Genomic DNA, 15,397 nt, shown 5'->3' on the forward strand with positions numbered 1-15,397 from the left:
CCCGAACCAGTCAGCAGAGGAAACAGGGGGAGCGCTGCCTGCTGACGTGGCCGTGCGTGTATTTCACCCCTTTCGGATGTTTCTATTCATGTGGAATCCCGTTATTTGACTTATGGGACAGGTTAGTGTACTATGTCTTTTTCAGTCGTTTTCTCACTGAAACAGGTGTCCATAACTACGCAGCTGTAGGCTTCCATTAACACAATGTCCCACACCAACAGTCCCTGAAGGCCAGACAACGCCACGTCACCTACAACCTAATGTAGCGGATTGTTCACTTTGGGTATCAATGGAATTGTGGGGGAGAAAACATACATTGATTTAGAAAGTACAGTAGCACTGGGTGATGATATTTTTGCGATGTGAGAGCCAAGAGGACATTTACTACGCAGTGCTTTTCTATAGTCTCTATTTCCTGACGGAAGGCGTCATCTGGTATTGCACTTGAGAATTAAATGAGAAAAAAAATACTTGCTAGTTCCCTTTGAGTTAAATCTCCTCTGTTGTCGCCAAAACATTCTCACAAACATGTTCCACAATGCTAGGCTAAGCTAAACTCATGTCAAAATAAGTATTTACCCTAATTACTTAAAATAGCTTCCCAGTACAGGTCTGAGTGAGAGTGTCCCTCTTGGCAAAGATGTGAGGAAGAGAAATATGCACAAAAGATCGGAGGGTGAAAGTCTGCCTAACAGTTGTTGTTTTTTTACCATGTTGCCATTGTGTAAAGTCCATCCTTTAAAAAGTGAAAATACAGCCCGAAGAACTATCCACAATAGCCCAAAAGAAAAGGATTGTCAAAGGACCTACAGAAAGCATAGGATGAGAAGATCTCTCCTATTCATCCATAAGCCATCAGAATCAAAACATAAAGACAGACGTCACTTAAGACTATTTCTAGAACGGAAACAAAAACAACGTGATCACTATTCAATTATTTAATTGTTTAATTATTATGCTATCAGAGTCACAACAGTTTACCTGTCTCAGCTTCTGTGGAGCTCTTCCTGCTGACCCGGGAGCCCTTGACAGCCCAGATGTAGACTGTGTAGATGACTCCAGGCCTCAGCCCAGTCAGCCTGTAGGAGCTGCTGTCTGCCCCCACAGTGATCTCCCCACTGGAGCCCTCAGCAGAGCTGTAGCTGATCACGTAGCCGTCGATCTCTGCTTGTACCTTCTGCCATTCCACGGTAGCAGTGTCCTCTGTCACTTCTTTGGTCAAGAGGTTCGTAGGAGCGTCAAGATCTGTTGATATAATGAGGATGGAGCCAGGCGAGATGCTGTGTAAAGCATATTTATTTTCTATACCGACACTCATATGGTTTATAAAACACTATTGAAGCATTTTTGAAGACTTTTTTTCAAGTCGGTCATTCAACTGTGGAAAAATACATTCTTATGGGCAGACAGAGGTCCTAGTAGCAGGCTGGAAGACGAACACAGACAGGCTCTCTCTCTCTCTGTGAGGAAACAGGAGGAGGTCAGTGGGCTTAAGGTATGAGAGGACAGAGAAGAAATATGGCGGATGTGGGCACACTGACAGGGGGGATCCAGACCGGAGCACAGAGCAGAGCAGAATGAGTGAGGGGAATGGGGTTGCAGTTATATGGTGGTCGCTGGAGTAAGGAAAGCGTGACATTGAGAGAGAGAGAGAGAGAGAGAGAGAGAGAGAGAGGAAGTGAGAAAACGTGTAAAAGAAATCATCATTGGGCTTTTCCTCCATGACTCCGCCAAGGTCAGCTCTTTGTCACCGCGCTATCCGCATCATGAAAACTGATTAATGATGCATCCAAAGACAACGTTCTGGGAATGGGAGCCACATATAGGGTTTAGCTGTTGTCTTTTTGCCACTGTATGTGTGTACATTGCTCGTCAAGCTCAAAGAGATTAGTCGCAAGAAAATGCCAACAAGTTAATTAACAAAGTAGCAGTAGACTTTGAGAAAAGCATGTGTACAGTGTATGAGTTAAGCCTTTTCTCTGTTGTCCCAAGCTGAGACCTTAATTTCCCTGCAAAAGGGAGCACTTGTCAGAAATATCTTTCTTACAAAAATGCAGACAGACACACATGCTACAGCTTTATCATCCTCTGCAATGCATGGTTGTTCATGCTTGAACAGATCAGCACTTTGGTAGGTGTTTTATTTCCGTGGGAGAGGCTGAAGACAGCCTGGCGAGGCCGTGGCTTATGACGGATTGGGTTAGCTCAAGGTTCTGCCGCCACAGTGGCTGAGTGGGAGACTACAAAACACTGGTTGTGGTTTACCATGTGGAAAACAGCTATTCCATCATAGACCTCCTTACAGGCCTTACCGCCTGGGGAGCGAGCTGCATTTACACGATAGCCTTACTTAAACGGGCAGTGACGGCAGAAAGTTGAGTGCCCGAGGAGCCCAAGGGAGAGCTGTGTCAGAAGGTAGGGCCGGACGATACCAGTATCGCAATATTCTTTCCATGGCGAAAATGAAAACCCGGAGCAGATCAAACTCTTTGGTATGTAAAATATTGCGTGCTATACTTCGCCACTGTGGCCTATTTATTTCCTTAAATTACCTCATTTGCACTCACTGTAAATATACTTTTTGTTTTCTTTTATTGACTGTATGTTTTGTTTATTCCACGTGTAACTGTGTTGTTGTATGTGTCGAATTGCTACGCTTTATCTTGGCCAGGTCGCAATTGCAAATGAGAACTTGTTCTCAACTAGCCTACCTCGTTAAATAAAGGTAAAATAAAATAAAATAAATACTGTAGCTTGGAAAATAAATACATGTGAATCTGGATGACAACATAATGATGTTTGTTTCCTACATTAGGGCTGTTTTCTAAAGGATTTAATCCGCTTCGTGTTTTGTTTCCTTGCCACGATACTAACGAGTATCGCGATACTGGTATCGTCCCGGGCCAATCAGAAGGGTGCCATTTTTCTTAACAGCAGTGTACATGGTTATGTACAGGTATGTATAGACCTAAAGTCCACCCACACTGAAATTAGCAGCTCATAACTATTTCTGAAGATATTTATTAGGGGAAGAAGAGATTAGTAACTTCAGCACCTCAGAATAACTCTGAAGAATAAGGACTAAGGGCTCCAGAGTCCGCCTCCACTTACTGTACGTACCAACTGCAGCCCGGCTGTACTCCACAGCTCCACAGGACCTTCGAGTCCAGGGACCATATAGCATGAAGGCAAACACTTTCCCTGGCTTTCACCTAGCTATGCAGCTGCTTCTGGTTATACGACCGCTCCTGTGTAAACTTGATTGAATCTTATTAGGTAACACCAGCAGACAACTATGTTGTGTTTATTAGCCTTACAATCCTCTGGCAGGTCACTATGACGATTTTGGCTTGTTCAGATGCTGTAATAGCTCGCTATAATTCATGTCTCCTAACTGCGCCCTGGGAAACGTGTGAAGGTCTAGCACTGTACTCCACTGTTTCATTGTCTATGAAATAAGGATTTATGATGACCACACAGTAGAAGAGAGAGCCCTTTGTAGCCATTGAATAAAATGGCATGATAGTATTTGCATGCTTAAAATGCATGCACGCATGACTGTAATTTGCTTTGGATAAAAGTGTCTGATAAATGGCATATATGTATATACAGTGGGGAGAACAAGTATTTGATACACTGCCGATATGGCAGGTTTTCCTACTTACAAAGTCTGTGATTTTTATCATAGGTACACTTCAACTGTGAGAGACGGAATCTAAAACAAAAATCCAGAAAGTCACATTGTATGATTTTTAAGTAATTCATTTGCATTTTATTGCATGACATAAGTATTTGATACATCAGAAAAGCAGAACTTAATATTTGGTACAGAAACCTTTGTTTGCAATTACAGAGATCATACGTTTCCTGTAGTTTTTGACCAGGTTTGCGCACACTGCAGCAGGGCTTTTGGCCCACTCCTCCCTACAGACCTTCTCCAGATCCTTCAGGTTTCGGGGCTGTCGCTGGGCAATACGGACTTTCAGCTCCCTCCAAAGAATTTCTATTGGGTTCAGGTCTGGAGACTGGCTAGGTCACTCCAGGACTTTGAGATGCTTCTTACGGAGCAACTCCTTAGTTGCCCTGGCTGTGTGTTTCGGGTCGTTGTCGTGCTGGAAGACCCAGCCACGACCCATCTTCAATGCTCTTACTGAGGGAAGGAGGTTGTTGGCCAAGATCTCGCAATACATGGCCCCATCCATCCTCCCCTCAATACGGTGCAGAAAAGCATCCCCAAAGAATGATGTTTCCACCTCCATGCTTCACGGTTGGCATGGTGTTCTTGGGGTTGTACTCATCCTTCTTCTTCCTCCAAACACTGCGAGTTGAGTTTAGACCAAAAAGCTCTATTTTTGTCTCATCAGACCACATGACCTTCTCCCATTCCTCCTCTGGATCATCCAGATGGTCATTGGCAAACTTCAGACGGGCCTGGACATGCGCTGGCTTGAGCAGGGGGACCTTGTGTGCGCTGCAGGATTTTAATCCATGACGGCGTAGTGTGTTACTAATGGTTTTCTTGAGTCTGTGGACCCAGCTCTCTTCAAGTCATTGACCAGGTCCTGCCGTGTAGTTCTGGGCTGATCCCTCACCTTCCTCATGATCATTGATGCCCCACGAGGTGAGATCTTGCATGGAGCCCCAGACCGAGGGTGATTGACCCTCATCTTGAACTTCTTCCATTTTCTAATAATTGCGCCAACAGTTGTTGCCTTCTCACCAAGCTGCTTGCCTATTGTCCTGTAGTCCATCCCAGCCTTGTGCAGGTCTACAATTTTATCCCTGATGTCCTTACACAGCTCTCTGGTCTTGGCCATTGTGGAGAGGTTGGAGTCTGTTTGATTGAGTGTGTGGACAGGTGTCTTTTATACAGGTAACGAGTTCAAACAGGTGTAGTTAATACAGGTAATGAGTGGAGAACAGGAGGGCTTCTTAAAGAAAAACTAACAGGTCTGTGAGAGCAAGATTTCTTACTGGTTGGTAGGTGATCAAATACTTATGTCATGCAATACAATGCAAATTAATTACTTAAAAATCATACAATGAGATTTTATGGATTTTTGTTTTAGATTCCGTCTCTCACAGTTGAAGTGTACCTATGATAAAAATTACAGACCTCTAATGCTTTGTAAGTAGGAAAACCTGCTAAATCGGCAGTGTATCAAATACTTAATGTGTGTGTAATGCACTCTAGCTGCAATTTTCATAGTAAATAAATACTGAGTCTGTCCTGAAAGAGAGAGGTATTGAAAAGCCCTTTTCCTCTCTTGTTGTAAGTGGAGGACCGGCCACTTGTGTGAGAGAACATTCTGTAATGTATATCTTGCTGAGAGAAGAGGAAAATGCTCCTATAATTGAGGCTTCCATACTGTAATGTGAGCTGTCAGGGGCGGCCCCGCAGGATACAGTTTCATACTCTGTACAGTTAGTAGGAGGCTCATATATTCACAGACAGTCACAGACATAATAGACTGTCTCTTTGTGAATGCTATTATGTTTGTTTTTTCCTATTTTTCTTTTACGTGTGTGACTTTATTGCTCTGAGGAGAACAAACCGTGCAGTAGCAGTAATAGATGACCCTTTTAAAAGCACCCGGCCCACACACTCATCTTGAACTAATTTTATGCCTATCTAAGGGAACTCGGGGGTTCCGAATTACAAAATCACTATAAGCCTTACGTGCAACTCCTCATGTGAAGGTTTAGGACAAGCCACTGTGATTCATGTGAAGATTAGCTCTGTAGGGGAAGCATGTGTGAGATCATGGAAGCCACCTGACAACCATCAAACGGGAGCGCTACAGAGTTAACTCCAAATGAAAACCATTAAAAGTCGCCTGAGAGTTGAGAAAACAAAGCGTCATCAGCGTAACGAGACAGGGAGCTCTCCTTTTTGAACTACTACATCACCCTGACAAAAGGAGCAGGTCAAGTTGGATAAGTTGCCATTGTAGACCAGTCAGTCAGTCAACTAGGAGGCAAGTAACAGGTTGGATAGGACCAGCTGTAGAAGTTAATATCCTTAATGAATTCATCCTCAAACAACTCAACAGAATCCTTGTGAAGTCCAAATAAGGGATTCCCATGTTAATATTTCTTTAAGGACCAGATGGCTTACATAAATCATGAACTATTCTCACCTTAAGGCTCGGATCATTGGTGACAATATCAAGCTGTTACACAATGTGTTCTACTACCATTTTAGTCATTTAGCAGACGCACTAATCCAGAGTGACTTACTGTATTGAGTGCATATATTTTCCTACTTGTCCCCCATGTGAATCAAACCCAAAACCCTGGCATTGCAAGCACCATTCCCTACCAACTGAGCCACATGAGACTATTGCTCAGGTAGATCAGCTTTTAAAAAATATATTTTCCTTCATTATTTTCCCCCAACCCTATTTGGAGTAAAATAGTAGACAACAACACTTAGGTTTCTACTTCCAGTTTATACATACTGTATATATTTTACGGACACAATGTATTTTACAATAGTTCTTTTTTTGTTTGTTTTTAATCCCATCCTTCAGCTACCCTCAACCCCTCCCATCTATCTCTGAATCCCATCCTTCAGCTACCATCAACCCCTCCCATCTATCTCTGAATCCCATCCTTCAGCTACCATCAACCCCTCCCATCTATCTCTGAATCCCATCCTTCAGCTACCATCAACCCCTCCCATCTATCTCTGAATCCCATCCTTCAGCTACCATCAACCCCTCCCATCTATCTCTGAATCCCATCCTTCAGCTACCATCAACCCCTCCCATCTATCTCTGAATCCCATCCTTCAGCTACCATCAACCCCTCCCATCTATATCTAAAGTCCATCCTTCAGCTACCATCAACCCCTCCCATCTATCTCTGAATCCCATCCTTCAGCTACCATCAACCCCTCCCATCTATCTCTGAATCCCATCCTTCAGCTACCATCAACCCCTCCCATCTATCTCTGAATCCCATCCTTCAGCTACCATCAACCCCTCCCATCTATCTCTGAAGAACATCCTTCAGCTACCATCAACCCCTCCCATCTATCTCTGAATCCCATCCTTCAGCTACCATCAACCCCTCCCATCTATCTCTAAAGTCCATCCTTCAGCTACCATCAACCCCTCCCATCTATCTCTGAATCCCATCCTTCAGCTACCATCAACCCCTCCCATCTATCTCTGAATCCCATCCTTCAGCTACCATCAACCCCTCCCATCTATCTCTGAATCCCATCCTTCAGCTACCATCAACCCCTCCCATCTATCTCTAAAGTCCATCCTTCAGCTACCATCAACCCCTCCCATCTATCTCTGAATCCCATCCTTCAGCTACCATCAACCCCTCCCATCTATCTCTGAATCCCATCCTTCAGCTACCATCAACCCCTCCCATCTATCTCTGAATCCCATCCTTCAGCTACCATCAACCCCTCCCATCTATCTCTGAAGAACATCCTTCAGCTACCATCAACCCCTCCCATCTATCTCTGAAGAACATCCTTCAGCTACCATCAACCCCTCCCATCTATCTCTGAAGAACATCCTTCAGCTACCATCAACCCCTCCCATCTATCTCTGAATCCCATCCTTCAGCTACCATCAACCCCTCCCATCTATCTCTGAATCCCATCCTTCAGCTACCATCAACCCCTCCCATCTATCTCTGAATCCCATCCTTCAGCTACCATCAACCCCTCCCATCTATCTCTGAATCCCATCCTTCAGCTACCATCAACCCCTCCCATCTATATCTAAAGTCCATCCTTCAGCTACCATCAACCCCTCCCATCTATCTCTGAATCCCATCCTTCAGCTACCATCAACCCCTCCCATCTATCTCTGAATCCCATCCTTCAGCTACCATCAACCCCTCCCATCTATCTCTGAATCCCATCCTTCAGCTACCATCAACCCCTCCCATCTATCTCTGAAGAACATCCAGTGCCATATATTTGTATCTGTGCTGTTTATACATTTTACGGCCACAGTATATTTTACATGAGTTATCTTGTTGTTTTTAATCCCACCCTTCAGCTCCGCTCAACCCCTCCCATCTCTCTCTTAACACCATCCATTTTTTATTTCAATTTGCCAAAAATGTGTCAACTGTGCTGTGATGTTTCACAAAAGTTCTGAACCTTTCTATTCTCATAGTTTCAACAGATTGTAAATTAAAGATAAACATTTTTGCTAAAAGTATTATTATGTTATTGATCAATTGGCGATGACTTTTAAAATCCCCCAGTAGTGCTATCTGCAGAGTTAGCTCCAGGTAAATGTTGCAATTCTTCAGTCATTCTTGAACCTGCAACCAAAAAGCTACATATGAACAGTACCAAAACAAATTATCTAATGATTCGGTCTCTTCGCAGCTAAATCTGCAGAGCTGGGATGGTTGTATCCCCCATATTTATAATATTCTAGTGGTTGCAAGAATTGTGTATAATACATGTATTTTTTAAATGATACGTTTTTAATCTGCCGTTGTTTTGTGTGTCAGTTCATAAACCATGTGCCATGGAATCGGTACATTGAAAATCTCTTCCTAACTATTTTACAATCTATACGGCACAGCTGTCAATTTTTTGGCCCTTAAGTTAAACTGGTATACTTTTTTATTTATCACAATTTTCTTTAACCAATTTTGGTCTTTAATGCAGGAACAAAAGACAAGTTCCTTACTTTTTCCCCCTTCCACTTGCCTCTTCCATTCTTGCGCTAACCACTCTTACCTCAATTATTAGAACCTGTCCAAATTATTAGACTGTAATTTCTGACCCATAATCACTAGCCATAATTATTAGACTGTCATTTCTGACCCATAATCACTAGCCATAATTATTAGACTGTCATTTCGGTCATTATTCTATTATCATTGTCTGTTATAGTAAGACCTAATATCAGGGTACAGTACTGTATGTTATCATTCTATGCTTTATAGCACATTCTGTGCCTGTCCGCTGTTCCCACAGTAGAGTTGGGAAGGATTTGGAGTTAGACTATGGTCCAATGGGCTACAGAGGGTGGTTACAGCTGGCTGATGTTGGATATGGTATCCGTGTCCCAAATGGCACCCTATTCCCTATGATGTGCACTTGTTTCTGACCAGGTCCCATAGGGCTATTCTATACATGAAACGGGGTGCCATTTGGTACACAGCCATAGGTTCTCCCCACTCCCTGAAACCCCCAGATATCCCGTGTTGTCTAGAATCAGCAGCATTCACCTGTGACCCCGGTGACGAAGGAGGCTTTCCCCTCGATGGTGCCTTTGATGCCTTGCACTGTGATGAGGTACTCAGTACCAGGTTGCAGTCCTGTATAACACATACAGAGAAAGTAAGCTGCAAAACCTCACAGTGGTTCAAGGTCCTTAATCTACCACAATACATTTGAACACTATTCAATGATTATAGCCATTTATGTACATAGAAAACAAAATGGATGATCTGTGAATGCTCAAAGGGTTATGAGTGTTCTGCTCAAGTGAGGGGAGGTGGAGAACATTAAAACAGACGGTTACACAGGAAACAGTTTTAAAATATGACGTACTATTCTATTTTAAAATATTCCAGACAGTGTTCTCCTTGTTTAAATGACGTACCTACGATGGTGTTGGTGGTCCTGGCCTCTGCACTCATAGGTACGATCTGCTCCTCCTCCTGCCCGTCAGGGTTAGCATGGGTTAGTCTGAAGTGGTCCAGAGGTGCTGCAGGGTTCTGCCAGTCCACCTGGATAGAGTCCTCAGTCTGGCCCAATACCCGGATACCATCAATACCAGACACCACTGTGTAGGGTCAACATGGTCTCATTAGAATATGTCAAAATAGTGACACTTAACCATTGTATTTATACAACACCGAAGCTGACAATCATTCATGTCACAATAATGATCTATTAGTTGTATGGTTTGATTGGGGACAAGTTATAAGACAGGCCCAGTAGGGTACCAAAGAGTGTCATAACTGAAGTACAGAACCACAGCATGTTTCCTGTGAGGTTCTTCCTGTACGTGATCTTGCATACGAGCCCATTAAAGGACAGGAAAAACTAATTAAATACCAGAAAGGGGCTGACTAATGTCCTTTAAATGTTCTTTCTCAGGGGGGAAAAAGATTTAAACCATTTGGAAGGGAAAATGTTTTGAAGTTAAAGCGTCTTGTGTGGCTAGAGTCTTTGTCATAGCCAGATGATCAGGCTTTTTCTCATGCCCAGAGAGGAATGTCATGCACTGAGATGTTTCCCACAGCCCAAGGCTCTGTGCTCAGTTCCTGTCTTCGCCACATCTGTGAACTAGCCTCATTTCCATAAAATGTGTCCACGACTTAATTTCCTTGTAATTAGGCTGCCTAGTGTAATTACCTTTAACCTAATGGTAAACAAACTATCACTAAGTGAATAGTTTAGTACAAACAGACTTCAGGGTTATTTGGGTCAACTGTACATACGGTACACAGTGAATTATATGTGATGACAGAAAATTAAAATTGGCATCCAGAACCACTTACTACAAACGAAAGCAGCTGCACTTGTGAGAGAAAAGGACAAAGTACAAATCAATGCTGTGAGAAACATACTGTGGTTCACTTCACATCTTTACCTGTGGTCGCCTCTATCCTGTCCCCCTCGCTCTGGATCTCCTTGATGACAGCGTACACCTGCACTACGTAGGTGACCCCCGGTCTAAGACCGGTGATCAGGTAGGAGGTCTCTGTGTTGGGAACGGTGACCTGCTCCAGCTCTGCCTCGTTGCCCTCAGGGTACCAGGTCAAGACGTAGTACTCTGCTGCTCTCACCGCCTGCCACTCTACCAGTAGCGAGACATCAGTCACCCTGACCAGACGCAGGCCGTTAGGGCCAAACACTAAGGGGGAACATAGGTATGGTTGGTTAAGGGACAGCTCAAAACTCTGTTACTCACTATGTTATTTTCATGAATTCGAGGGGTAACCCCAACCAGGATAAACCTGGTGGCCTGTCAGTTCAAAACGTCAGCTGTTATGCCAAGAGATCAAACCCTCTTGAAGAGATCAGAAGCTATTGTATTAAGGTCGCTATGTTATTGCTTTCTCTCTTTTTCACTCTTTTCACACTTCACTCGATGTTACTCTGACAGAAATAACATATCTGATTTAAGGAAAATAACATTTTTAACTTTTAGTGGTTTTTCAAAAACCTGAGATGGAAATTGGTGAAAAGATATTGCTTTTTTGTGGTTACAGTGTTATATCTAGCCAGGATCCTTCAATTAAGATGGTGGAAAATATGGTCTGGCGAATCAGAGACTATAGGGGAACGTTTCAATAACATGAAAGTGAGCCTAGGGAGACGGCCAGTCAACTGTGTACGGAGCAAACTTTCCACGCCAAGATATTCCTGCGGGTACAGGGAAATGCACAGGCGACCTTAGGTGGTGAATTTGAGAAATTCATGCACAGAAAAAGCGTAACTGTACATTGGGGGAAATATGAAACGGGTGCTCAGGAGACCACATTTACCAGGAAAGAATGAACAGCAGGTTTGGACATTGTTCCACATGATGAAGGCAGGAAGCTTTCTCTTCAGCAGGGGCCTTTTCAAACAGTGGCAGTTATTATGCCTGTTCCTGACATTTTCTACAGCCACCGCCAGTAACAATTTTGCACTTAAATAATATTTCAGAAAGGCCAGAGGGACGAATAAATTAACATCTAGAGATTTGTAAAAAGCTAAAGGAAGGGAAATGTGTGTCCTGACGGAATTGTTAATGGGGGAAGCATATTTTGAAGAAGAAAATTAATATCCTAACAGAAATTATGTTTGGACTTCATAAAGAAGGGAAGCATAAATCTACAGTGGCAGGTTCTGAACCAAGGAAAAATCTGTTTGGTGTTAAAAACATTTGGAGAAAACTGTAAATAAGCTTTTCATCAAGTGGGCTGAACGTGTGCTGCCCAGTGTTCTCTGTGTCATAATTAATACGAGACACAAGTGGGGAAGCTGTTTCCATGTTGTGCTGTGACCATACATCATTACAATGCAAATAATATTCAAGATCACCCGTTTGAGAATGTAATGTGATTCTGAAATGTGAAGCAAAAATGTGAATGAACAAGTCTGCTTGTAACTGCCATTTGTCTGTGAGTGATCCCACTTTTCAGTGATTCATATAAGGTCCTGTTTTTACTGAGTCTGCCATGGTGGAAAGAGCATTATGGGCCAACTCAGGAAGTGTACATGGAAAACAGACCAAATCCACATGCAGCATCTGTATGGCTGTGATCTTGCATTTAGAAATGCACAGAAATCCACCAAGGTCTTTTGTGGGGAGAATAAAATATACCCTCAATGAAACCCTTTAGGTTTTCTCTTGGTGATTTATTTGAAATGTGTGTCTGAGTTCTTTATCATTAAATAAACACCCCAAATCCCCAAAGGCCCACATTCTGATCCCAGACACAATCATAGTAGTGAGTTATAGAGGTTAGCATTGCTTTAAGTTGTTGCTAAATGGAAATAGAATTCATGATAGTGCACCTCAAGGTCTGATCATTTTCTGGACTCTAAAATGCCAATGTTTGTGGAAAAGATCCCTATTTACCATATAGCGTAGCTTCAAATGCACTCCTCCACACAAAACAGAAAACGACTCAGTATACTATAGCTTTTGTCCCATACTCATAATATTTGTCCTCCAAATCCAACTCATAAATTCACATAGCCTCCCTCTTTCCCCTTCACATGTCCCCATTGTTGTTGGAGTTAAATCAACATTTCCTATATGAAACTTGCTATAACTCCAAATATCTATTGTGGCACTGCTTGAAAATCTGAATCTCAGTGATTGCAATAGCTCTACAATGCTCTACTTTCCGGCTACCCGGATAAAGCACTAAATAAACTTCAGTTAGTGCTAAATACGGTTGCTAGAATCCTGACTAGAACCAAAAAAAATGATCATAAAAGTACTAGCCTCCCTACACTGGCTTCCTGTTAAGGCAAGGGCTGATTTCAAGGTTTTACTGCTAACCTACAAAGCATTACATGGGCTTGCTCCTACCTATCTTTCCGATTTGGTCCTGCCGTACATACCTACATGTACGCTACGGTCACAAGACGCAGGCCTCCTAATTGTCCCTAGAATTTCTAAGCAAACAGCTGGAGGCAGGGCTTTCTCCTATAGAGCTCCATTTTTATGGAATGGTCTGCCTACCCATGTGAGAGACGCAGACTCGGTCTCAATCTTTAAGTCTTTACTGAAGACTCATCTCTTCAGTAGGTCATATGATTGAGTGTAGTCTGGCCCAGGAGTGTGAAGGTGAATGGAAAGGCTCTGGAGCAACAAACCTCCCTTGCTGTCTCTGCCTGGCCGGTTCCCCTCTCTCCACTGGGATTCTCTGCCTCTAACCCTATTACAGGGGCTGAGTCACTGGCTTACTGGTGCTCTTCCATGCCGTCCCTAGGAGGGGTGCGTCACTTGAGTGGGTTGAGTCACTGATGTGATCTTCCTGTATGTGTTGGCGCCCCCCCCCCCCCCCCCCCCCCCCCCCCTTGGGTTGTGCCGTGGCGGAGATCTTTGTGGGCTATATTCGGCCTTGTCTCAGGATGGTAAGTTGGTGTTTGAAGATACCCCTCTAGTGGTGTGGGGGCTGTGCTTTGGCAAAGTGGGTGGGGTTACATCCTGCCTGTTTGGCCCTGTCCGGGGGGTATCATCGGATGGGGCCACAGTGTCTCCTGACCCCTCCTGTCTCAGCCTCCAGTATTTATGCAGCAGTAGTTTATGTATCGGGGGGCTAGGGTCAGTCTGTTATATCTGGAGTACTTCTCCTGTCTTATCCGGTGTCCTGTGTGAATTTAAGTATGCTCTCTCTAATTCTCTCTTTCTCTCTTTCTCACTCTCTCTCGGAGGACCTGAGCCCTAGGACCATGCCTCAGGAGTACCTGGCATGATGACTACTTGCTGTCCCCAGTCCACCTGGCCGTGCTGCTGCTCCAGTTTCAACTGTTCTGCCTGCGGCTATGAAACCCTGACCTGTTCACCTGACGTGCTACCTGTCCCAGACCTGCTGTTTTCTACTCTCTAGAGACAGCAGGAGCAGTAGAGATACTCTTAATGATCGGCTATGAAAAGCCAACTGACATTTACTCCTGAGATGCTGACTTGTTGCACCCTCGACAACTACTGTGATTATTATTATTTGACCATGCTGGTCATTTATGAACATTTGAACATCTTGGCCATGTTCTGTTATAATCTCCACCCGGCACAGCCAGAAGAGGACTGGCCACCCCTCATAGCCTGGTTCCTCTCTAGGTTTCTTCCTAGGTTTTGGCCTTTCTAGGGAGTTTTTCCTAGCCACCGTGCTTCTACACCTGCATTGCTTGCAGTTTGGGGTTTTAGGCTGGGTTTCTGTACAGCACTTTTGAGATATCAGCTGATGTAAGAAGGGCTATATAAATGAATTTGATTTAATTAGATTTGAATAGCTGACCTGCTACCCTAGGTCTGTGCACAAGGCAAACTTGGTTTTAACAAAGTGAAATCATTACACAGTTGATTGGCAGACATGGCCTGAGGCTGCAGCAATTACTTCCACTTTCATAAGTGTGGAAGCAGTAAATTCATCTGTCAGAATGTTTTGACCGCAAATGTTCTGCTTCTCTGCACCTAAGTCAAATAACTGCTTTTTAATAACTTATAGTCAAATAACTGCAATACCTAACGTCAGGTTTAAAGTGTTTTACAGAACCCTTAGGCCTCTACAGCTGTAGATGTTCTACATTCTCTGTAGATGTTCTACATTCTCTGTAGATGTTCTACATTCTCTGTAGATGTTATGCATTCTCTGTATATGTTCTGCATTCCAGTTCTCAGAATCTACGACAGGTAGAGTTTGTAATGTAGACCTAGGCCATTTCAGAGTAGGAGTGCTGATCTTGGATCAGTTTCCCTTTTAGATTATAATGAATAAGACATTATGACCTGATTATGACCTTATCCTTGATCAGCACTTCTACTCTGAGACACTTTGTGAATATGGGCCCTTACCTGCAGAGCAGTCATCCCCGAAGAAGCCCTCGTCACAGATACACATTCCATTCACGCAGGTACCGTGGACGCAGTCAGGACTGCATTTCTGTTCGCTGCAGTCTTCGCCGGTGAAGTGGCTGAAGCACACACACTTCCCGTCCACGCAGTATCCCTTATCGTTGCAGTCACCTGGGCACATCAGCTGGCTGCAGTCACTCCCCATGTAGCCAGCAAGACACACACACTTGCCATCCACACAGCGCCCATGGTCGTTGCACTCATCAGGACAGGTGGAGATGGAGCAGTCTGGGCCTTCCCAGCCAGGGTTACATTGGCAGCTGCAGGTGTCGTGCTGGTAGGTCCCATGGCCACTACAGCTAGTGTCCACACCT

At 43.8% G+C, this 15,397-nt stretch overlaps 1 protein-coding gene across 2 annotated transcripts in view; it reads right to left on the minus strand.

The window, feature by feature from the left end:
- Positions 1-15,397, minus strand: part of LOC139377319 (tenascin-N-like) — a 41,473-nt gene that overhangs the window by 14,766 nt on the left and 11,310 nt on the right. For both annotated transcript variants that reach the window (XM_071120337.1, XM_071120336.1), the window contains exons 3-7: positions 15,024-15,395; positions 10,596-10,859; positions 9,600-9,782; positions 9,223-9,312; positions 982-1,245 (exon numbers count right to left, since the gene is read on the minus strand). In XM_071120337.1, coding sequence (XP_070976438.1) covers positions 982-1,245; positions 9,223-9,312; positions 9,600-9,782; positions 10,596-10,859; positions 15,024-15,395 — 1,173 coding nt within the window. The remainder of the gene's footprint in view (positions 1-981; positions 1,246-9,222; positions 9,313-9,599; positions 9,783-10,595; positions 10,860-15,023; positions 15,396-15,397) is intronic.

Source organism: Oncorhynchus clarkii, chromosome 20 (genome assembly GCF_045791955.1).
Source record: "Oncorhynchus clarkii lewisi isolate Uvic-CL-2024 chromosome 20, UVic_Ocla_1.0, whole genome shotgun sequence".
Lineage (NCBI taxonomy): Eukaryota > Metazoa > Chordata > Actinopteri > Salmoniformes > Salmonidae > Oncorhynchus > Oncorhynchus clarkii.